Below are 26,620 nucleotides of genomic sequence, written 5' to 3'. Positions count from 1 at the left end.
ACCCTCCCCCTTCACATACTCTCTCTCCCTCTCATTTTCTCTCTCTCTCAAATAAATAAAAATCTTTAAAAAAAAAAAAGAAAGAAAATAAGAAACCTGCACATAGATGTTTACTGCAGCTTTATTCATAATTGTCAAAACTTGCCAAAAGCAACAAGACTTTAATAGCTGAACAGATAAATTGTGGTAAAAGACAATGGAATATTATTCAGCTCTAAAAATAAATTAAGCTACCAAGCCAGAAAAGACATGGAGAGACTTAAATGCACATTACTTAGTGAAAGAAACCAATCTGAGAAGCTACATACAAATGATATGACGTTCTGGAAAAGACAAAACTATGCAGACAGTAAAAATATTAGTGATTTCCAGGAGTTAGGAGAGAAAGAGAGACGAACAGGTGGAGCTCAGAGGATTTTGGATGACAGACTTTGGGCAATAATGATGTGTCAGTGTAGGTTCATCAGCTGTAGCAAATGAACCATTCTGGTGTGGGATGTTGACCGTGGGGGAAGTTGTGCATGTGTGGGGGCAAAGGACATAAAGGAATTCTCTGCACCTTCCTCTCAAAATTGCCACGAACCTAAAACTACTCTAAAAAATAAATTTTAATCAATTTTTAAAAGACTACCTTCCCTAACTGCCGAGGAAAAAAATGTTTAAATTGAGCATGTACATAAACTTGTAAAATACCAAAAGAAATACAGATTTGTGAGAGTGTACTATATTCGCATGTTTCCTATTTTTCCATTTTCACTGTATCAATTTAATTACATTTTTATTTGAACTTTTACATATTAAGAACTAAACCTATTACTGCATTAAATTATCCTTTTGAAGATCATTTTCAGAAAGAGAATAACCAATATTTTAAATAAAATATTTCAATTATTAATAATTGCAGTTATTAACAAAGCTTTCTCAGAAAACATTAGGCAAAACTTGTCTTAAGATATACTTCTTTTCTTCAATTTGTAAATATTAAGTACTAATATCACAATAGCACAACGAAAAAAACCACTGGCAAATATTATAAAATCCATATTTGTTTCTCATTAGCAAAGAAAAATTTCCTTCAAGTTCCATTTACTAGGAAACCTCAAATGATCCCTGAAACTTTCTAAAAGCAACATAAAATGTATACCATTTCTAACAGTTTTATTTATAACTCTAAGAATGTTTTTAAAGACTTACTTACTACTGTTAAATGCTTAGTGAACGACCAGACACGTGTAGTAGAAATGATCATGTAAATCCATTGCGTATAATTAATGTTAACAAGATAACAAGATATAAAGTTAAAAGCAAAAGTATGATAAACACATTGCCCAAAAGCTGATGTCTTTGAAACAATAATATTCAGCTACTTTTTGCACTCGGATTTTTTTTTTTTTTTAAGATTTTATTTATTTGACAGAGAGAGACAGCATGAGAGGGAACACAAGCAGGGGTAGTGGGAGAGGGACAAGCAGGCTTCCCGCCGAGCAGGGAGCCCGATGGGGGCTTGATCCCAGGACTTTGGGATCACGACCCTGGCCGAAGGCTGACGCCCAACACCTAAGCCACCCAGGCACCCCTGCACTCGGATTTTGATAAAGGATGCCACCTTTGTTCCTAGTCCTTATTTTATTTCCTGGCATTTCCTTATTGCTCATTAAAAGCCTTTTGGTTAAAAGCAGGGAAGAATGACGTAATAGAGAAGGAGTTTATTTCTCACAAGGAGTAGATCACCACCAGGTTTATTTGTATTTACTTCCAGAAAATACAAGATCGCCTTGAAGAGAAGTTCAGTAGCCCTCTTCCCTACAAGGATGGAAAGGGAAGGGCATATAATTTAAAAGGATGTAGAACAAAAATAATTGGACATCATCAGCACAAATGAACTGTAGATAGCCACCAAAAAGGTAAATATGACAACACAAACAGTGAAAGAAAAGACTTACAGAAAAGAAAAATGCAGCAGACTAACTGCCCAAGAAAAAATGGTTGAAGTAGAACACAAAACTCTCAAGAAATCAAAATCAAGAAAACAAAAAAAGAAGAGAGTCAAAAACAGAAGACATTAAGGCAGAACTTAACAACTGATGTACACACCTCTAGTGGACAGCCCTCCCAGCAGTATGTGTCATAATTTAGTTCATCATTGATGAAGATACACTTCATACTGGTGTTTAATCATGTTTCATATACCTTCTCAAAAAATTCAGTTAGACTTTTTATGGTGGAAATACAAGGTTCTCAAAAATATTGTTTTAAAACAGATAAAAATCCCCAAATAAACAACCATAAAGAAGAAAAAACATCTGAATTGAAACTAAGAGATGGAAATTTCAAGTGAATTCAAGACATATTGAAAATTTTTAAGGAGGGCACAGATTGCATGGAGCAATTGGGTGTTATATGCAAACAATGAATCATGGAACACTACATCAAAAATTAATGCTGTACTACATGGTGACTAAAATAATAACAATAATAATAATAATAATAATAAAAAGAAATTCCAACCACTATTTTAAGATTTCTATGGAAGAATAAATAGAAGATTTCTAAAAAAGAATAAATAGAAGAAAACAATGTAAGTATTAAAGACCATTTTTAGCGGTAAAGAAAGACACTGCTCTTCAGATTCAAAAAGCAAATGAAAATCCATTTTTAAAATCTAACTCAATTACTGGAAATTGAAATGAATTACAGAATTTGGAATCCCAAGAATTAAGAGAAAAAAAATTACAATCTTTTATTTCTTGAAGAATTTTTTTAAAAAGATGCCCCACAAAGGAATGAAAATCGAATTCACAGGAAAATTCTCACTCACAACACCAAACACTACAAGGTCTAAGGAAAGAATAACCTAGAACTCCCACATCCAGCCACTTAATCATTCAAGTGAACATAAAAAAATACACTTTAGACATACAAAAACTCGAAAAGATTACTATCCATGAATTTATTTGAATGAATGACTGAAGACTATTCTCCAAAAGGTTAATAAATGAGACGGAAAATATGGAATACAAGAAAGATTTGCGATTAGTGAAGACGACTTAGATTTAACTCTAAACAATTTTTAGGAAGTTCTTAAGCATGTAAGACCTCGGAAAGTTTACAAGCTCCTTTTTCGCTACCCTTTACCCTTTTATTCTATAACACACACAGAGAAGTCCATAGAGAAATGTGAGATTAATAAATTACTGTACAGAAATGCTCTGTGCCCGCACTCAGCCTGGCGGTGGAACACTGCCTCCCTTGCACCCCTGTCCTAGCCAGCACCCCAGTCTTCTCCCAGCAGCATCCACTATCTGTCATTTACATTAATTTTTTGCCTTACTCTATGGTTTTACCACCTAAATATTCATTCCTAAACAAGAGAACTTAGTTTTGCCTATTTTTGAACTTTATCTAAATGGAGCCATACTGTATATAATCTTTTGAACTTTATCTAAATGGAGCCATACTGTATATAATCTTTTGTGTCTGATTTCTTTCATCAAACATTAATGTTTGTGGAAAGACAAACATGATTACGAAGGCAAGAGAGCCTGGGTACTATCAGCTCCCCCTAAGACTGCATCACTGGATGCAGCTCCCCTGGGCAGCTGACTCCTAGTAAGAGGTTTTCCGTGGGAGTAAGACCCTTTTATGCCTGCAACAACCCCAGTGCCATGCTCTGAATGAGGCCCGTCCTCATTCCCTATTTAAAAAAGGGAGATGGAGAGGAGAAAGGAGATGAGGGAAATTGGAAGGGGAGATGAACCATGGGAGACTATGGACTCTGAAAAACAATCTGAGGGTTTTGAAGGGGCGGGGGGTGGGAGGTTGGGGGAGCCAGGTAGTGGGTATTATGGAGGGCACGTATGGCATGGAGCACTGGGTATGGTGCATAAACAACAAATTCTGTTACACTGAAAAGAAATTAATTTAAAAAAATAAATAAATAAAGTTCCTAAAAAAGGATTGCAACGAGGAGCTCAACACCTAATATACCTAGCCATGTCCACGCCAGGAACACCTCTCCACGTGATGCCAAGAACCTGGGGAAACAAATATACCCAAGAGCCACAGCCTAGAAATTCTGGCCTACATTGTGGCACTTATTGTTCTATCTCAGCCCTTCATGCACCAGTGGTGCCTATATGGAACAAATACAGGTTTCGCTGGTTGGTAGACTATGGGGGTATCTTTGGGAATGATGTAAGCTCTGGAAAGGCCAGTGAGTCTCCATCTGCACTGTCTTAAGCAGCTGGTTACCTCAAAATGACCAGGTCACTCATCTGAGCAAGAAGAGCTTATAACTGGGTGGCCATGTTGTCTGTGGGCTACCAGATCCTGGGGGCAAGCCTCAAAATAGTAGATTCACCACCAAAGGGTATCTCAGACTTAGGAAGCTCCTCTTAAAAGAAGCAGCTCTTCCTTCCTCTTACAGGATAAGCAAGAGAGCTCAGGGAAGGACGGAAGGACAAATGCATGGTCGGACAATGCATGCTGCTGCGAGGATATTTACCCATACATCGTCACGGTTACATCAGCAGCAGCTGCTCCTATGGAAGGAATGTAAGGAAGCCAACGGGCTGATAAGAAAGTCCAGACGAAACTTTAAAAAGTTGCAGGAACAAGCTGTGTCATGGCCCAAACTCCTCGGAAACCTACAAGTGCCTGCTTGGAGGAGGGAAAGAACAGAGGGAAGCCAGTGGACTAATGCAAAGACCTGAGCTGGACCTACCAGAGCTGCACAGATCGGGTGAGAGAAGGCATAACAGTGTGTAACAACTATCAGAGCAATTGTTAGGAGGAAAAAACTAGACATGGGATGACAAGATCCCCTGAGGAGTATTCCCTTAGAAAGATTAAAGCTGTCCCTTCCCTATCCCATTGAACACTTCAACTACAATATCTTCCTGAGTTTAACCCATATGGGGCTTCAAGTAGCTGCTATTTTGTCTCCCTCCACTCCACTGAACTGCAGTTCCTTTGGGACCTGGCACCCATTAAGTGGATTCATTCATTGCAAACCCAGCTTATTACAAGTAAAAGTACTGGGAAGAAAACTAAAATAAAACAAACCTAAAGACTCCTGGTCCTTCCACCCTAGTGAGTTTCCTAGACATTCAGGCATTGGGAAGTGGGGAACTGACGAGGAACAAAATATTCTTCTCATTCATCTGTGTCTGTTTGAATTTAGCAAGTGAATAGATGTTTTGCTTTGTTGAAATTAAGGATTTCTGGTCGAATATACATGAACTCCAACTTTATCTAAGGTGATTCCAGAGCTAACTGTGGTTGTGGAATGGTGACCCTGGGCACTGGCAGAGTATGTTCTCCAAAAAGGACACAAAGTCTACATCAGTCACAAAAAGGACAGACCCCAATTAGTGTGGCATGAATGAATCAATTCAACATTGAAAAGCAGGTGAGGGAGCACTGGAAATAAGTAATCGTTCCTACCTTCTTATTATAAATCTGAACAGACCAATTACTTCATGTCCCTTTTGGAAAGGTATTTTTTGATAAGCCCCAGTGTCAGAGGGCAGATTGTAGAAAGATAAACCATATTTCCTGCTCACACAAAGCTCGCTGAGACCAGCAGCTTCTACATTTTCCCAAAGGAAAAAAAAAAAGCTGCATGTGGTTTCAAATTCCTACAAGGACCCCAGGTGCTCTCAGTAGTGCTATGCAATTCCCTTGGCAATGGCATCGTGATGGAATCTGCCTTTACAAGAAAGGCCACTCTGTAACCACACAGTGGTATGATGCACACACTCAGTCAAGTCCTTACAAAATGTGAGCAAGGGGTGACATCTTGTCCTGAAGTACAACCAACAGCAAGTGCGGTACCGACCTGCTGCCGTGACTCCCCATGTGATTCCAAGACTGCATCCTGCCTTCGTGGTAGATGCACCACCACTGACAGGATTGATACTCTTGCCAACAAATGCTTAACTTGAATCCAATCATGAGGAAAGAATTAGGTAAATCCAAATTGGGACAGTTAAAAAACAAATGGTGTCGATTCTTCAAAAATATCAGTTGTGTAAGACATGGGAACTCTGCTAGATTAGAGGACAACTAAAGGAGCACGACAAAGTGGTATGCGATCTTTGCAACAATAAGCATTTTCGTGAAGTGTTAAACTCTCTGCAATGTACACTCAGAGTTGGGGAGAGCACAAAGGTGGCAAAATGTGTGTGTGTGCCTATGTAGGATAAAATAATTAGTAGAATTCAAAATGATGGTATAGTATAATTCTGGGGCTTATACCATTAATAGGTTTTAAAGCAACAGTTTTTTGCTACAACAAAAGCAAACGCTTTTTCCCAACTTTTAAAAACTTCTTCAGATGTTTAATTCCTCCTTCCATCACAAAAAATTGATTTGCGTTGCCTTTACATGAAAAGTCACTCTAGATAAATACTTACGAGAGCAGGTGGCCGTTTGCCACTCCAGACACTGTCCGTATGGAAAAGAGATTATGTAGGCATTGGAGTCAACGCAGCGCCTCGTGCTACTGCACCACATACACTCCATGCCGTTGCTGGTGCAGTTGGAGCAGGATGTCCGTAGAGAGCACGGCTTTTTGCATGGCCTTGCATTTTGATTCGGACTGACTGGAATAAATCCACAGATACAATTATTTTATTTGTTAACTATATTTTAGCACAGATATATGGGTTTCATTTATTTTGAGGTTTGGGGAATGTTTCAAGTAAGCCAAGTGTGGAATAAAAATTATAGCAAAAACTACATGATACAATAAATGAAAATGAAGATGAGGTGTTAATACTTAAATTTATTATCAAATTTGAAAATCATACTTCTTTTGAAAAGTTTAATCATTTACAAAGTACATAAGGTTACATAATTTAAAAACTTATAAATAGAGATGTAGCCCATAACCTAGTTTTCTGTCTTAGGCTAAATATTACACACACTTTCATTATTTACTTTCCCACTAAAATTTTTTCCATAAACATTCCATACCTTATCAAAACAAATGCCTATCAGTGAACATGTATCTGATAAACAAACAATAAAAATAAAACAATACACTATAAAATCTTTACATGAAATAGAATATCATAACCTTTAGGTAAATATTTTTTTTAATGCTGGCAAGGAAGTGAAGAAATTGGAATGCTTGTTCGTTGCTGGTAAGGATGTAAAATGGTACAACTTCTATGGCAAACAGTATGGCAATTCCTCAAAACATGAACATAGAATTGCCATATGATACAGCAATTCCACTTCTGCCTATATGCCCAAAAGATACAAACCAGAACTGGAAAAGATATCTGTAAACCCATGTTCATAGCATCATTATTCACAACAGCCAATAAGTAAAAGCAACTCAGGTGTACATTGATGGATGAATGGATAAACAAAATGTTGGATGTACATACAATGGATAATTATTCATGTTAAAAATGGAAGGATATTCTAACATATGTTACAATATGAATGAACCCTGAAGACATTATGTTAAGGGAAATAAGCCAGGCATAAAAGTTCATGCACTTTATGATTCCATCTATATGAGGTAAATAAATTAGTCAAACTCATAGACACAGAAAGTAGAAGGTGCTTGTCAGGGGCTGGGGGAGGGAGGTATGGAGAGTTATTGTTTAATGAGTATAGAGTTTGGGAAAATGAGGAAGTTCTGGAGATACATGCTGTTGATTAATGCACAATAATGTCGATGCATGCAATAACACTGAACTCTGCATTTAAAAATGGTTAAAATGGTAAATTTTATATTATGTATATTTTTTTAAAGTTTTTAAAAAGAGGAAATAATTCAATATTCCTTTATCACTTAACGAAAATCCATTCCAAGACACACATATGATTTTACTCATATGTGGAATTTAGGAAACAAAACAAATGAGCTAAGGGAAAAAAGAGAGACAAATGAAAAAACAGATGTTCAACTATAGAGAACAAAGTGATGTTGACAAGGGAGGAGGGTGGTGGTGGTGGGGGGAGGTGGGAGGTTGAAATGGATGATAGGGAGTAAGGAGGGCACTTGTCATGATGAGCACCAGCTGTATATGGAAGTGTTGAGTAACTATCCTGCACACCAGAAACTAATATTACACTATATGTTAACTAACTGGAATTAAAATAAAAACTTAAAAAAACAATGTCTATGTCTAATATTTTATACTGGCTAATAAAACCAAATAAAAAATTACAACACAATTAGTACTGGTTTGGGGTTTGAATGTCATGGCCAATATAAAAAATAATAAAAGTCAATCACCACAAAATGACATATTAGGAAAAAAAAAAGAACAGAAATGTTTCTTCTTACTTGCCAAATGAAAGAGATCTACAAGATGAAAATTATTCAAAATTAGTTGTTAATCTTAAAAACAAATCTTCCTTCTAAACACTGTAATTATAAAAGTAAAAGTTGTTAACAAAATTAAGAATAGACTCAATCAAAAAATAAAGATTGCATAAAACCATAAAATTTTGGTATTTTCACAAGTTAACACTGAGGTCACTAATAGTAAGTGGGGAATGTAGTCAAAGATAAAATTTACTGAAATTATCAGGGAATCAACATCATAAAAAGATGGTGAAATTTACCTTAGGCACATAGACTATTGCAAGTGGAAAGGCGTGGTAATCATTGTAAAGAAATACTAGTTTGGGCGCCTGGGTGGCTCAGTGGGTTAAGCCGCTGCCTTCGGCTCAGGTCATGATCTCAGGGTCCTGGGATCGAGTCCCACATCGGGTTCTCTGCTCAACAGGGAGCCTGCTTCCCTCTCTCTCTCTCTCTGCCTGCCTCTCTGCCTACTTGTGATCTCTCTCTGTCAAATAAATAAATAAAATCTTAAAAAAAAAAAAAAAAGAAATACTAGTTTACTGCTTACCAACAGGTTTTTCACAGATGAGGCCATCTGCCATCGATGTACAAGGATTCGCTTTCAGGCCTGCCACCGCAGCCTTTTCCAGATATGCACAGAACCCAGAATCATTCGGTTCACCAGGAAGCCACTGCAGCGTCGTGTTTGTAAAAGGAGACATGTCTTCCCATCCCCAGTAGGATATATTGATCTTGCGCAAGCCTACCCACGGTGATACTTTCTGTAAACAATAGCAAAAGGAGTATTAAAGAAAGATATAAAAAGTCATATTCCTTAGCAAATACCTCATTATCATTAAAAATTACATTTAAGGGAAGCCTCAGTGGCTCAGTTGGTTAAGTAACTGCCTTCAGCTCAGGTCATGATCCTGGAGTCCCAGGATCAAGTCCCACATCGGGCTCCCTGCTCAGCAGGGAGTCTGCTTCTCCCGCTGACCTCTCTCCTCTCATGCTCTCTCCCTCTCATTCTCTCTCTCTCAAATAAATAAATAAAATCTTTAAAAAAAAAAAACAAAAAATAATTTTAAAAGTAAAAATTACATTTAAAAATATATAGAACTGCCTTTCTAATGACTTCCTGTACCAAGGATAATTAACAATTCCAGCATATTTTAGAGAAAGATGTAGAAAAGAACACTATTTTTCAAAAATAGATCTTGCACTCATGCTACATAATTGGTGCCAGTTGTTTAGCCCTTGTGAACCTCAGTTGCCTCTTCTACAAAATGAGGTTATAAATGTCTGATATAAATACCTACCTTACGAAACAAGATCACTAAAAAATTAACATATTGCTGCTGCTGCTCTGCTACTGCTCTACTTTAACAATTTAATCAGTTCTGGAGGTAAGAATCTACAGCTAAGTTGCCATTACACACGCTGTGAGAGAGCAGGAAACAAAATCAACAAACTGTATACAGAGGTGAGTGAAAACTTAACATGTTCACATAAGGACTAAGAAGAATAACTGCCTCTGTCTGAGTTCAGACTTCTACTGTTACGTCAGGACTTTCACTCAATTTTAGATAAAGTTATGTCATCTACTTTCATTATGAAAGAGATCAAGAAAATTGATCAAATCTGACTTCTTTGCCTAAAATTTAACAGATTGCCAAGTGCCACAAAACTAAATACTCCTAATGCTCTCATTAATATTTCAAAAGGGGCTTGAAAAGAAATTCATTCTGTATACACAGATTTATTTTAATCATGAATCAATTTTAAAATGTGTTTATTAAAATATAATTTTAAAATGATATATTTTTGCTACTCTATAAAATGTATTAGATTATAAACAACTCTATTTTCTTGGTTCTGAATTATGTGGGGTTTCATAAATTTTTTTATTTTTGTCTAACTTTATGGGATATAATTGAAAAATTAAAAAATATATATCTAAAACACATACAATTTGATGTTTTGGTACATGCAGTCAACATGAAATGATTACCACAATCAAGCTAATTAACATTCCCATCACCTCATAGATGATCTGCAGATGATCATAGAGTTACCTTTATATATGTGGTGAGAACATTTAACACCTAGTATCTTCAATTCCAAGTATACAATACAGTATTATTAACTAGTAACCATGTTGTACATTAGATGTCCAGAGCTTATTTATCCTGTATAACTGAAACTTCGTACCTTTTGACCTATATCTCTACATTTCCCTCATACCCTACCCCTGGCAACCACCATTCTACTAACTGCTTTTATGAGTTTGACTTTTTTAGATTTCACATATAAATACAATCAGGCAGTATTTGTCCTTCTGTATCTAGCTTATTTCACCTAGTGTAATGTCCTCAAGGTTTATACATGTTGTAGCAAATGGCATGATGTCTTGCTTTTGTAAGGCTATATGCCATTATCTCTCTCACATACCACACACACACACACACACACACACACACACAATATCACATATCACATTTCATTTTCTTTATCCATTTACCCATCAATGAACAGATGCTGTTTCCATACCTTGGCTATTGTGAATAATGCTGCAATGAACATGGGAATGCAGATGCCTCACTGATATCCTGTTTACATTCCCTTTGAATATATACCCAGACATGGGATTGCTGGATCACATGGTAGTTCCATTTTTAATTTTTTGAGGAACCTCCATACTGTCTTCCAAATTGACTTTACCAATTTGCGTTCCCACCAACAGCGTACAAGGGTTCCTTTTTCTCCACATCTTTGCCAACTTATTATCTCATTTTTTGTTAACAGCCATTCTAACAGGGTCACTTTGATTTTGAATTGTCTTTCCCGGATGATTAGTGATAGCCAGCTTTTATCATATAACTGCTGGCGATCTGTATATTCTGTTTAGAAAAATGGCTATTCGTATCCTTTGTCCCATTTCTTCACTGAGTTCTTTTTCTTTGCTATTGAGTTATTTGCCTTCTTATATATTGTGGACTTTAACACCTTATCAGATGTATGGTTTACAAACATTTTCTCCCACTCCACAGATTGTCTCTTTCCTGTGCTGACTGCTTCCTTTGCTGTGAAGACACTGATTAGTTTGATGCAATGCCATTTGTCTATTTTTGCTCATTGCCTATACTCTTGGGGTCATTTCTAAAAAATCATTGCCCTGACTCATGTCAAGAAGCCTATTCTCCAAGTTTTGTTCTAGAATTTTTACAGTTTCAGGGCTTCCATTTGTGTCTTTAATCCATTTTCAGATTTTTGTATATGGTGTGAGATAAGGGTCCACATTCATTCTTCTGCACGAGGATATCCAGTTTTTCCCAGCATCGTTTATTGAATTGTCCTTTCCCCATTGTATGTTCTTGGTACTTCTGTTGAAGATCAGTTGATCATAAATGCATGGATTTGTTTCTGGGCTCTCTGTTATAATGTGTCCTGGTGAAGGTCTCTTTATATTTTTAATCTATTTGGGGTCTCATGGAGCTGGATATTCATTTGGGGAGTTTCAGATTTGAGAAGTTTCCTGTTATTATTTCTTTAAAGGAAATTTCTGCCTCTTTTCTCTTTTTCTATGACTTCTGGCACTCCCAAAAACCATGTATGGATGCACTTGATGGTCTGTCATAGGTCCCAGAGGCTCTCTTCATGTTTCTGTCCATTCCTTTTTTTTTTCTTTTTCTACCTCTGACTAGATGACTTCAAATGACTTGACTTTGAGCTCAATGATCCTTTTCTTCTGTCTGCTACTGAAGTGCTATATGAACTTCTTTATTTCAATCACTGTGCTCTTTAGCTCTATAATTCCTGTTTGTTTCTTTGTTATGATTTCCATGTCTTTGTTAAACTTCTCATTTTGTTCACATATCATTTTCTTAATATAATTTAGTTGTCTATCTTTATCTCTTTTAGCTCACTAAGCTTCTTTTCGATGATTATTTTGAATTGTCAGTTTTTAGTTCTCCATTATTTAGGGTCAGTTACTGGTACTTTATTCTGTTGCTATGGCAGTGTCATATTTCCCTGACTTTTTGTGATCCCTATTGCCTCACATTGGTGTTTCATCTGAAGAAGTAACTACTTCTTTTAATCTTTATAGACAGACTTAGGTGAGAAAAGCCCTTCATCATTCAGCCTATCCAGAAATTCCAGAAATTCTAGAGGGCCATAAAGTAGAATCCATAGGCAGGTTTACTGCTGGACTACTCAGCTAGCCTGGTCTGGTGGCCAGGTCAGTGGGTGATCAGGTCTAGAGTCTGGGTCTACAGGAGGCTGCCTGGTACCTGGATTCAGAGGGGCAAGCCTGGGACCATTGCCATAGGTCTGGAGTTTGTGTCCACATGAGTAGGCCAATGCCTGGGTTCATGGAAGTGGGCCTAGAATCTGTGTCTGTAGGTACAGGCCTGGATACTGGGTGCATAGGGGCCACCTGGTACAAGGGTCCATTGAAGCAGTCATGGTAACTAGGTTTATGAGGGTATGCCTAGAAACACAGTCCACGGTGGCAGGCCTGTAGCTGGGTCCAAAAGGGCCAATCTGGAGCTTAAATCTCTTGGGACAGACTGAAGGAAACATGGAGGTTAACCTGGCACTGGCATAATTTTCAATTCTGAATCCATGGATGCCAGCTTAGTCCTGGGGTGAGCCTGGCACCTGGACTCATGGGTATGGACCTGGTTCTGAGTCTATAGAGGCTAGCCTGGTGCCAGGGTCCCCTAGGGTAAGGCTAGTGGCCAAATCCATGGAAGCAGGCCAGATTCTGAGTCCACAAAAGATGGGCTTGGTACCTGGGAGCACAGGGGCAAGCCTCAAGGCTGGGTACACAGGGAAGGGTCTGAAGCTTGACTTTCCAGAGGTGAGCCTAGTATTGGGTCCACAGGAACCAGCCTAGTACTAGAGCATATTGGGCAGGTCCTGAACTTTTGGTCTTTTGGAGCCTAGGGCCACAGGAAGCCTGCCTGTACTGTGAGGCCATGGGGATCAGTCTGGAGTATGCCTGGTGCCTGGGTCAGTAGGAACCAATCAGGCATCAGGGTTCACTAGAGAAAACCTGAAGCTGGGTCAGCAGCAAAGTCAGGTGCTCACTTTACTTTTCTTCCCCTTTGTAGAAGGTATCTCTCACCATGCTTCACTACCCTGCACGGGCTTGGGGGCGGGATGATGCAGGTAATATAAAAGTATCCTTTCTTATTTCTGCACTTTTCCCAAGTGCTATAATCTCTCACTGAGATTACCTAGCTCTTGCAAAGGTATTTTTGTATATGAATGGTTGTTCAAACCACTGTTTCTGTGAGGGGACAAAAGCTGGAAGGCAGCTTTGCTCACCACTATACCACCAAGGCTGGACAAAAGCTGGAAATTTCCATTCTGTCATCTTGCTGACATTATTCCTAAACACTTCTACCTTAATACACATTATATATTTATTTTTCAGCTACTAAGTTAATAATAATATAATGTGAGTTGACTTCAAACCTCATGTCACCTTTTTACATTGTGGACTGTCAGGATAGAGAAAAATATGTCTCTCTATTTGAATGTTTAACACACAGAAATAAGATAGATATATCAAGTGTTTATTCTAAATATGTTATACAAATGGTCCTATAGAGCTTCTAAAGACAGTTATAGACCTAGAAATTTGCAAGGTGTATAAATACAATAAATTTCATAGTTAACACTCAACAAATATGTCCTAGCTACAATTAAAATATCCTATGAATATTCATTATGACAGATCTCATATCACTTAGTAGAATGCTGTACAGATAGTAGGTAGTCAATAAATTTTGTGAACCAAAGTACATTAGAACAGATATGGTTACTTTCTACCATCCAATTCCTGAGATAGAGATAGTACTTAATAAATGTTTCTAATTATAAAAATAAACATGCTGTTTTTTCTTGCAATCACCATATATTTCATACATTATTCTGAAAGATATTTTGATAACAAAAAAACTGTAACATTTTTATAGTTCTTGATAATAACAGCAGGAGTCAATCCAACATAGATATTTCAGATTAATGACTGTGCTTCACATTACAGTGACTCTGCCTACATTTCCAACTATCTATAGTAAAGACAAGTCATTTAAAATGAAATATTATTCCCTAACTCATCATGGTAAGGATCTGCGAGGAAGAGGAGAGAAACAGAAAAATGAAGCCATTGATAAAACATTTAAAGTAACTATTACCCAGTAAATGAACTGGACAGGGAGTTGAAAATCAAAGACAAATTACTATATTATGAAAATTTACCGCAGCACACCATAAATCATTACAACATTTCATTAGCCATTTCCGATAAGTAAATGATTATTCGACGCAGAATATCTTTTTAAATTGCCTGAATTTGTCCGTCTTTATTTGCCAAGGAAGTGTTATCTTAAGTGTATACAACTGGAATGACTCAGGATATAATTCATTTTACATAAAGGTATGCTTAATGGAATGTCACCTTGCAGAAGCTTCCACCTTTGAAATTTTGCTACAGCTCAGCTTTCTAATGAAACAAAACATTTTTCTTTCCTAGGACATGCTAGTCCACAAACTCTCAAATCTAAGTTCCTTATACATCCAAAATAACAGTTAGTCCAATGTTTATGATCTATAAAAACAAGCAAGAAAAAATGAGGAACTAACACAAGAAACCTTGAAATATGCAACTTCTAAAATAGCACATTTCATATAAACCAATTAATAACAAAATCAAAGAAACACATCAAAATAATACAATAATAGCACAGGACCTTAATACCCCCTGCACTGAAATGGACAAATCATTCAAGCAAAAGATCAACAAGGAAATAAAGGCCTTAAATGACACACTGGACCAGATGGACATCACAGATATATTCAGAACATTCCATCCCAAAGCATCAGAATACACATTCTTTTCTAGTGCACATGGAACATTCTCCAGAATAGATCACAATCTGGGTCACAAATCAGGTCTCAATCGGTACCAAAAGATTGGGATCATTTCCTACATATTTTCAGACCACAATGCTCTGAAGCTAGATCTCAATCACAAGAGGAAAGTTGGAAAGAACCCAAATACATGGGGGCTAAAGAGCAGCCTACTGAAGAATGAATGTGTCAACTAGAAAATTAAAGAAGAATTGAAAAACTTCATGGAAACAAATGAAAATAAAAACACAACTGTTCAAAATCTGTGGGATGCAGCAAAGGTGGTCCTGAGAGGAAAGTATATTGCAATACAAGCCTTTCTCAAGAAACAAGAAAGGTCTCAAGTACACAACCTAACACTACACCTAAAGGAGCTGGAGAAAGAACAGCAAAGAAAGCCTAAACCCAACAGGAGAAGAGAAATAAGAAAGATCAAGAGCAGAAATCAATAAATTGAAACCAAAAAAGCAATAGAAAAAAAATCAACGAAACTAGGACCTGATTCTTTGAAATTAATAAAATTGATAAACCCCTGACCAAACTTATCAAAAAGAAAAGAGAAAAGAGAAAGGACCCAAATAAAGAAAATCATGAATGAAAGAGGAAAGATGACAACCAACACCAAAAAACCACAAACAATTATAATAACATATAATGAACAACTATGTGCCAGCAAATCTGACAATCTGATAAAAATGGATGCATTCCTAGAGACATATGAACTACCAAAACTGAACCAGGAAGAAAAAGAAAACCTGAACAGACCCATAACCAGTAAGGAGATTGAAACAGTCATCAAAAATCTCCCAACAAACAAGAGCCCAGGGCCAATGGCTTCCCAGGGGAATTCTACCAAACATTTAAGAAGAATTAATACCTATTCTGAAACTGTTCCAAAAAATAGAAATGGAAGGAAAACTTCCAAACTCATTTTATGAGGCCAGCATCACCTTGATCCCAAAACCAGACAAAGGCCACATCAAAAAGGAGAATTACAGACCAATATCCTTAATGAACACATATGCGAAAATTTTCACCAAAATACTAGCCAATAGGATCCAACAGTACCTTAAAAGGATTATTCACCACGACCAAGTGGGATTTATTCCTGGGCTGCAAGGCTGGTTCAACATCCACAAATCATTCAATGTGATACAATACATTAATAAAAGAAAGAACAAGAGCCATATGATACTCTCAAGAGATGCCGAAAAGGCATTTGACAAAGTACAGCATCTTTTCTTGATCAAAACTTCTCACAGTGTAGGCATAGAGGGTACACACCTCAATATTATAAAAGCCATCTACGGGGTGCCTGGGTGGCTCAGTGGATTAAAGCCTCTGCCTTCGGCTCAGGTCATGATCCCAGGGTCTTGGGATCGAGTCCTGCATCAGGTTCTCTGCTCAGCAGGGAGCCTGCTTCCCTTCCTCTCCCTCTGCCTGCCTCTCTGCCTACTTGTGATCTCTGTCTGTCAAATAATCTTTAAAAAAAAAAAAAAGCCATCTATGAAAAACCCACAGCAAATATCACTCTCAATGGAGAAAAACTGAGAGCTTTTCCCCTAAGGTCAGGAACATGGAAGGGATGTCCACTATCACCACTGCTATTCAACATAGCACTAGAAGCTACCCTCAGCAATTACACAACAAAAAGAAATAAAAGGCAACTGAATCGGCAAGGAGGAGGCAAACTCTCACTCTTTGCAGATGATATGATACTTTATGTGGAAAACCCAAAAGACTCCACTCCAAAACTGCTAGAACTCATACAAGAATTCAGTAAAGTGTCAGGATATAAAATCAATGCACAGAAATCAGTTGTTTTCTTTACACCAACAACAAGACAGAAGAAAGAGAAATTAAGGAGTCAATCCCATTTACCATTGCACCCAAAACCATGAAATACCTAAGGAATAAACCTAACCAAAGAGGCAAAGAATCTGTACTCAGAAAACTATAAAGTACTCATGAGAGAAATGGAGGAAGGCACAAAGAAATGGAAAAACCATCCATGTTCACAGATTGGAAGAACAAATATTGTGAAAATGTCTATGCTACCTAAAGCAATCTACACGTTTAATGCAATTCCTATCAAAATCCCATCTTTTTTTTTTTTTCAAAGAAATGGAACAAATAATCCTAAAATTTATATGGAACCAGGAAAGACCCCCAAGTAGCCAGAGGAATGTTGAAAAAGAAAGCCAAAGTTGGTGGCATCACAATTCCAGACTTCAAGCTCTATTACAAAGTTGTCATCATCAAGACAGTATGGTACTGGCACAAAAACAGACACATAGAACAATGGAACAGAATACAGAGCCCAGAAATAGAACCTCAACTCTATGGGCAATTAATCTTCAACAAAGCAGGAAAGAATGTCCAATGGAATAAAGACAGTCTCTTCAACAAAGAGTGTTGGGGAAAATTGGACAGCCACATGCAGAAAAATGAAACTGGACCAGTTCCTTACACCACACATGAAAATAGACTCAAAACAGATGAAGGACCTCAATGTGAGAAAGGAATCCAGGGACGCCTGGGTGGCTCAGTGGGTTAAGCCTCAGCCTTCAGCTTAGGTCAAGATCTCAGGGTCCTGGGATCGAGCCCCGTGTTAGGCTCTCTGCTCAGCAGGGAGCCTGCTTCCCTTCCCCTCTCTCTCTCTCTGCCTGCCTCTCTGCCTACTTGTGATCTCTCTCTCTCTCTCTCTCTGTCAAATAAATAAATAAAGCCATTAAAAAATAAAAAAAGAAAGAAATTATAAAAAAGAAAAGAAAGAAAGAAAAAGAAAGGAAGGAAGGAAGGAAGGAATCCATCAAAATCCTTGAGGAGACCACAGGCAGCAACCTCTTTGACCTCAGCCACAGCAACTCCTTCCTAGGAACATTTCCAAAGGCAAGGGAAGCAAGGGCAAAAGTGAACATTGGGACTTCATCAAGATCAAAAGCTTTTTGCACAGCAAAGGAAACAGTTAACAAAACCAAAAGACAACTGAAAAAAATGGGAGAAGGTATTTGCAAACAACATATAAGATAAAGGGCTAGTATCCAAAATCTAAAAAGAGCTTATCAAACTCAACACCCAAAGAACAAATAATCCAATCAAGAAATGGGCAGAGGACATGAACAGACATTTCTGCAAAGAAGACATCCAGATGACCAACAGACTCATGAAAAAATGCTCCACATCACTCGGCATCAGGGAAACACAAATCAAAACCACAATGAGATAGCACCTCACACCAGTCAGAATGGCTAAAATTAACAAGTCAGGAAATGACAGATCTGGTGAGGAAGTGGAGAAAGGGGAACCCTCCTACACTGTTGGTAGGAATGCAAGCGGGTGCAACCACTGTGGAAAACAGCATGGAGGTTCCTCAAAAAGTTGAAAATAGAGCTATCCTATGACCCAGCAATTGCACTACTGGGTATTTACCCTAAAGATACAAACGTAGTGATCTGAAGGGGCACGTGCACCCAAATGTTTATAGCGGCAATGTCCACAATAGCCAAACTATGGAAAGAACCTAGATGTCCATCAACAGATGAATGGATAAAGAAGATGTGGTACACATATACAATGGAATACTATGCAGCCATCAAAAGAAATGAAATCTTGCCATTTGCAACAACGTGGATGGAACTACAGGATATTATGCTTAGCGAAATAAATCAATCGGAGAAAGACAACTATCATATGATCTCCCTGATATGAGGAAGTGGAGCTGCAACATTAGGGGTTTGGGGGGTAGGAAAAGAATAAATGAAAGTAGATGGGATCAGGAGGGAGACACACCATAAGAGACTCTTAATCTCACAAAACAAACTGAGGGTTGCTGGGGGGGGGGGGGGGGGGGGGGGGGGGGAGGTTATGGAAATTGGGGAGAGTATGTGCTATGGTGAGTGCTGTGAAGTGTGTAAACCTGGCGATTCACAGACCTGTACCCCTGGGGCTAATAATACATTATATGTTAATAAAAAAACAAAACAAACAAAACAAACAGATTCTATTGCCTCCCTGCAAATATCTTCATCTGCTGGCCAACTCAATGTCCTACAAAAGTTAGCTAGGGCATACTCTAGGAAACTCCTTAAGTCCACATTATTAAGATTTCCATCTTCTTTCCTCATATATTCCATGTCCACTTATTACTGCAATTATCACACTACAGTAAAATTGTGTTTGTCTTCCTCACCATTAATCTCTTTGACAATAGTGATTGTCTTTTTTTTTTTTATTTAATTTCTTTTCAGTGTAACAGAATTCATTGTTTATGCACCACGCCCAGTGCTCCATGCAATACGTGCCCTCCATAATACCCACCAACAGGCTCCCCCACCCTCCCACCCCCCCGCCCCTTCAAAACCCTCACCCTCAGATTGTTTTTCAGAGTGCATAGTCTCTCATGGTTCATCTCCCCCTCCAATTTCCCTCAACTCCCTTCTCCTCTCCATCTCCCCATGAGTGACTGTCTTTTGATCCCTATTCTCAGCAAGAAGTATATTCCCAAATACACTGAAGGGTGCCCAAAAAAATGTTTACTAACTGAATGAATACTGGCTCATTCTTCACAGAAAAATAGTTACAGTTCACACAAAAATGATTTCACAGATTAGTTTTTCACATGAATTTAATTATATAGTTTTTCTTTATTCTATTAATATCCGGCATATAATAAATATCTGACAGTCAACAAGTATATTGTGATAACCACTTCAAACTTTTGAATTTTTTTTTAAGATTTTATTTATTTATTTGACAGACAGAGATCATAAGTAGGCAGAGAGAGAGGAAAGGAGGCAGGTTCCCTGCTGAGCAGAAAGCCCAACGCGGGGCTCGATCCCAGGACCCTGGGATCATGACCTCAGCTGAAGGCAGAGGCTTTAACCCACTAAGCCACCCAGGCACCCCAAAATTTTGAATATTTATAAAAGCCTAGGACATAATTAATTTAAACATTTTATTAATGTGTGGGGTAGGGCTCTACAATTAGAAACTGTAATTATAAGTTAAATCATCTCATATTGATACTTATAAGAAATACACATGCTGGGGCCCAGGTGGCTCAATTGGTTAAGTGGCTGCCTTTGGCTCAGGTCATGATCCCAGGGTCCTGGGATTGAGCCCTGCATCAGACTTGTGCTCAGTGGAGAGCCTGCTTCTCCCTCTCCCTGCCTTCTGCTCTGCCTGCTTGTGCTCTCTCTCTCTCTCTAATAAATAAATAAAATCTTAAAAAAAAAAACAGAAATATAATTGCTAATATCACCAAAAATGTGAGGGTAAGCAGTAACTGTGAAGTGAATGTCCATACAAAAATTTCAAAAGGGAGTGAGCACAAGTCCCCTAATATTTTTTTTAACATTTATAAAAACTGTTCTTATGTCACTTTTTAAACACAAGATGCATATTCCTCTGTTACTAGTAAAGGTGAAATCAACAACCTATTCTTCATCAAAAATCAGGAATTATCTAAGAGATAAAAGGTCCTGTATAAGTACCCAGGGCAGTCAGTGGGGGTGGGGGAGCAGCAGGGCGGATTTCTCATTCACTATGGAAAAATTACAATAGTAAATATGGGGCAAATATTTTTCCACAATTAATATCAGTATTAATTATTCATTAAATAAATTCATCTAGTTACCTAAGAATTCTAAATAATGACTCCTGGACATAGTAGTAATAGCAGCAGTGAGAAAGTGATACAAAAAGTAACAACCCTCGGGGCACCTGGGTGTTTCAGTCCTTGGGCATCTGCCTTTGGCTCGGGTCATGATCCCAGGGTCCTGGAATCAAGCCCCGCATGGGCTCCCTGCTCAGTGGGGAGCCTGCTTCTCCCTCTCCCACTCCCTCTGCTTGTATTCCCTTTCTCGCTGTGTCTCTATCAGATAAAGAAATAAAATCTTTAAAAAAAATAACAACACTTAAAATGCAAACAATAATAATTACTATACACCCTCAAAAATAAAATATATATTCTTCATATGCATTATCTTATTTTTTCTGACAATAAACCTACAAAGTAGCTATGATTACTATCCCTATTGCAGATGAAGAATATAGAGCTGGAGAGATTAACTTGCTAGTAAGTTTTAAAGATAAGCGGTATGTCCAATTATATGCTCTCCATCATTTTGATGATGGTCCTCAATGCTCCTTTAAAATCAGCTATACCTAGAAAACATTACTTAAGTATTTCTATAGCAAGTAATTGGTAATATTTGCTCTAAAATATTTTCAAGCCAAAATTGTCTCTTCTGTCCTATACAGAGTGGAGCTTTGAAGTACCAACAGACTATTTGTCCAAATAAAAATCATTACTCAAAGTCAAAATAAAGTCGTTGAGATCAGGCCTAATAGAGTTTTCAAAGTAACAGGTGAATTATAGACACACCTACATTATTTGCATAGAAATTATTCTACTTTGTACATTATTGACCATAGGATATCTCTGTGTGTCTTGTGTTTTTATCTTAAATGTGAGGCCAAATCTAGTACAAACTACAAATTTAAGGCATTTATTATTTATTTATTATTTATTATATTTATAAATAAAATAACATATTTTATTCATACATAAATAAAATTTATTTTATTATTGTTTAGTCTTACCACTTACCTGATCTGTTTTGAGTTCTAACTTTATTTTTGAAACAAAATACAAAAATCTGCTATGATGCTATGATGGTTTGTATTAGTATACTTCAAGTAATTACATGGGCTAAGTATTTCAAAACTAGGTTTAGTAAATTATTTCTAAATTTCCTTATATAATCTACTCTTAAGAGTTGACTATATTTTAAAGATCCAAGAGTAAAAAATACTGTAAATTCCTCTTAGAAATAGCTTATAACCTAATATTTTAATACAGTTTTCATGATTTAATTTTTTTATTATGTTCAATTAACCAACATATAGTACATCATTAGTTTTTGATGTAGTGTTCAATGATTCATTAGTTGCATATAACACTCAGGGCTCATCACCACACATGCCCTCCTTAATACCCATCACCTGGTTTTCAAAGAAATATTCCATTTTTTATGGAAATATTTTCCATAAAACCCCCTGAAATATTGAAACAGTTTCTAAGTGCTGTATGTTCCAACAGCTTCTACATACTTTAAAAATTGGTTTTATTTCAGCTAACCCTTAATATATTATTTTAAGCAAATCTACACCTAAAAAAAATAGCATAATTCAAAAACACACACACTCACAAAAAATACATATATGCAAACGTAACCAATGTGTTGGTCTAGTGTTTTAATTATTTTTATTATTTCTTTATTTGAGAAAGAGAAAGCCTGAGTCGGAGGAGAAACAGAGGGAAAGGGAGAGAATCCCAAGCCAACTCTGCCTTCAGCAGAGAGGCTCAATCCCAGGACTTATCAGATCATGACCTGAGCCAAAACCAAGAGTCAGACACCCAACTGACTGAGCCAACCATCTGTCCCTCTAGTGTTTTAATTATAAGGGACATCTCAAGTTATGAAGACATTACACTTCAAAACAAATTCTTGGGACACCTGAATGGCCAAGGCAATTAAGCAGCTGCCTTTGGCTCAAGTGATGATTCCAGGCTCCTGGGAAAGAGTTCCCATCCGGCTCCTTGCTCAGCAGGAAGCCTGCTTCTCCCTCTGCTACTCCCCCTACTTATGCTCTCTCTCTGACAAATAAATAAATAAAATCTTTTTTTTAAAAAACTTAATTTTATACACATGTGTTTTTAGGTGTATTTATTCATATGAAATGATTTCTTGGTAAGAAATGTAATGGTTTACTACGCAAAACATAAGATGAGTAATTTAGAAAATCTTATTCCCAAATACATATACAGATGAAGTCCAGTGCCAATTGACTTTTGAAGTCATGTCCACTTTACTTTCAAGATTTAGTAAAAATAATTTATTTAAAAACAAAAAGAATGAACCATTGCTAGTGATTTTAGGACTTCCAGTGTATTTCCACAATATAAACAAGTAGAGCTGTTACCTGTTGCGTATACTTTTGTATTTCATCCAGAACAAATTCTACTTCTTTTGATGTTGTTAATGAAGCAAGATTTCCGCTGAGATTGTAACAATAAAGTTTTGCATTGTCATAGCTTTCTCTACTGGAATTGATTCTAAGACAAGCATCACCAATATGATTCCATCCTTCTCCACAAAGATGAGCTAGTAAAAAAAAAAAAAAAAAAAAAAAAAAAAAAAATTCTCTCTTATTTTTAGATTACCAAAAGGCATGTATATTCTTCAGTTATTTTAGAATTCTAAATACAACTTCTTTATTTGTTTAAATAACTTTCAATGATAAAAATTCTAAGGATGTCAATATGATTTACTAAACAAAATTTATCTAATAGTTTGGTGAAGAATAAAAACAGAAGATCTTAATTTTTTTCTTTAATTCTTAAGCATAATATAAGCTATGGCTATAAAATCTGTTAAAATGTGTTGATTGCCTGCTAGCTTTCTTACTGTATTGGCATATGGTATCTCAGTTAATAAAATCGCTACTACATTTACATCTTCAGGTCCAATTTATATAATACAAGATCACTTTAAAGAAAAATAAACACCACATAACAAAAGCAATTTCAAAGTTATTCCTCCATTCCATATCTAATTTCCATAGCCCTGGTGCACTATTTTGATATAAGCTGGGTTCTTTGATTCTTTAATTATAACAGTAGGGAGATAGGTCTTATTTCTTAATGTTTAATAAAGAAGCTATAATCTTTGCTTTCTAATGTTTATTTTCACACAGATATTCAGGTTTAACATTTACACATACTGTACAATAACAGTGGTTTATCCTTAGGATACAAGCTGATCTTAAAACAGTGCTATTTTCTAAAACACATATTTATAAGTACATTATAAAGTTATGCTCCAGTGTGTACTAGCTAATAATAGAGTGCTTCATTAATACACTGTTCTATAAAGTTTGACTATATTTTCGTTTCCATACCACATTAAATGCTTCAGTGCCCTTTGACCTTTCGGCTTTAGATGCAGTAGTGCATATTTTCTGGAATTGTTCTAAAGCTGCAATTCTCAAACATTTTGGTCTCAAGACCCCTTTATTTCTTAAATATTATTGAAGACTTCACAGATCTTTATGTATTTTTTTAATCTATTGGTTTTGACCACATTAAAAATTTAAAATGACCATTTAAAAATATATTTATTTGTTCACTTAAAATTGTAATTTAAAAATTAATTACAGACACACTCGTCCAGCTTTTTGGGGTGTCTTGCCCCTTTATACAGGCCAAAGGAGATGTGTCATCAAATTCTCTCCCTGAGAAAGAGAAACTGACAATTCAAATCAAGCCACGGGCATCAAAAAATTAAGAAAGAACAATGAACGAATAGAGGGTCGGATAGACAGATCAAGGATAAAGCAGAGCAAAATGTTCATTGTAGAATCTGGGTGAGGGTACTGGCTGGGTGCCCTCTCTATCACTCTTTCCAGTTTTCTGTACGTGTAAAAATTTTCAAGATAGGGTGCCTGGGTGGCACCGTCAGTTAAGAGTCTGCCTTCAGCTCAGGTCATGAGGATCGAGCCCCATGTTGGACTCCCTGCTCAGCAGAGAGCCTGCTTCTCCCTCTCTCTCTCTGCCTGCCTCTCTGCCTGCTTGTGTTCTCTCTACCTCTCTGTCAAATAAATAAATAAAATCTTTTAAAAAACGTTTTTCATAATAAAATGTTGGGGGAAAACATTACAACTTAAAATCAAAAGTAGATTTTATTTTAAGAGAAATATAGTCTTCAAAACAGAAAAAAGGGGGCGCCTGGGTGGCTCAGTGGGTTAAGCCTCTGCCTTCAGCTCAGGTCATGGTCTCAGGGTTCTGGGATTGAGCCCTGCATTGGGCTCTCTGCTCGGCAGGGAACCTGCTTCCCCCTCTCTCTCTCTGCCTGCCTCTCTGCCAACTTGTGATCTCTGTCAAATAAATAAATAAAATCGTAAAAAAAAAAAAAATAGAAAAAAATAGCAAAAAGTATAGCACTCCTGCATTTTTGCAAATCTCTTTAATGTTGGTTTAATATAAGACAAATCTAGTCTCCTATCTACTTCTCCAAACTACTGGAATCATATATTACATAGCTTTGGAAAACTCCATAATAAACCCATGACAGAATCAGAATTTTAAAAGTAAGTAATCATATGAGTATTACTAGTTTTGACCTCATGGACCCTCTGAGAGAGTCCATGAGCATGGGGCTCCCGTTCTTTAATAATTGCAGTCCTACCGAATTGGGTACTACGAATAGTACCTAGAACATAACAATACCTCAATAAAGTACAATTATCATTTAATATGATTGTTTAAAACACCTTTATTTTCTTTTTCAGGCTACAGCTATAGCAATCTTCCTTGTCTTCTGGAATCCAAAGTACTTAATCAACTTAAGGAAACAGTATAAAAGTTTTGCTTAATTATGGCTTTTGTTACCTTACTTAATCAAGGAAGGATTTCAGTTACTTTCACCCTGTCTCATTTTTTTATGAGACGAAAACACTTATTTGACAAATCATACAAATGAAAAGAAACGTATGGGTCTTTGGGGCTAAACTAAATTATATCACTGACCCAGATATTTTGAGGGCTTAGGGTTTGTAATATTGAGAATCAACTCAGCTTCAGAGTTAAATGGGGAGCGGTAAATTTTTTAAATGAGTTTAGTGAAATAAATTCAAATTGCCAAGTTTATGTGAGATCAATTGAAAAATACAATTCACAAATGTTCAAGGGAGAGCATAACTCTGGATAGACAGGGTCCTCCATCTGGAGCATTCACTTCCTCAAGACAAGCTGAGTGGAAAACACACTATATATACCTAAATTGCTGCTTAGTAAATATGAACCTAGAACAAGGGGAGTTAATTTATAATGTAATTTTTATTACATTTACTGTATGTTATTTATTATTCTCCAAAATAGCCTGGCCAAGTAGAGCCCTTATACCAAACTAATATTCTTTTTTTTTTTTTTTTTTTTTTTTAAAGATTTTTATTTATTTATTTATTTGACAGAGAGATCACAAGCAGGCAGAGAGAGAGGAGGAAGCAGGCAGAGAGAGAGGAGGAAGCAGGCTCCCCTAGAGAGCAGAGAGCCCGATGCGGGGCTCGATCCCAGGACTCCGAGATCACGACCTGAGCCAAAGGCAGCGGCCCAACCCAGTGAGCCACCCAGGTGCCCCACCAAACTAATATTCTTTCCCGGGCAATGAGTAGATGGGTGCTACCAAACACGACTTCGCTTATTTTTCCGAACTTCCACTGGCAATCAAATTCCCTTCTCATTGTAGCAATCTTCCTTTAAATATATATATATAAATTATATATATTTATATGTATATAAATATATATATATATTTTTACATA

General features: G+C 36.9%; 1 protein-coding gene across 1 annotated transcript in view; it reads right to left on the bottom strand.

Moving 5' to 3' along the window:
* Positions 1–26,620, bottom strand: part of LOC111145096 (attractin like 1) — a 796,800-nt gene that overhangs the window by 619,934 nt on the left and 150,246 nt on the right. Inside the window, exons 15-17 of the mRNA XM_022499729.1 lie at positions 23,222–23,403; positions 8,877–9,090; positions 6,417–6,605 (exon numbers count right to left, since the gene is read on the bottom strand). Coding sequence (XP_022355437.1) covers positions 6,417–6,605; positions 8,877–9,090; positions 23,222–23,403 — 585 coding nt within the window. The remainder of the gene's footprint in view (positions 1–6,416; positions 6,606–8,876; positions 9,091–23,221; positions 23,404–26,620) is intronic.

Source organism: Enhydra lutris, unplaced genomic scaffold, assembly GCF_002288905.1.
Source record: "Enhydra lutris kenyoni isolate GAN:26980312 unplaced genomic scaffold, ASM228890v2 scaffoldscaffold12, whole genome shotgun sequence".
In the NCBI taxonomy this organism is placed as follows: Eukaryota; Metazoa; Chordata; class Mammalia; order Carnivora; family Mustelidae; genus Enhydra; species Enhydra lutris.
The sequence above is the reverse complement of the archived record's forward strand: the minus strand, read 5'-3'. Positions and strand labels throughout refer to the sequence as shown.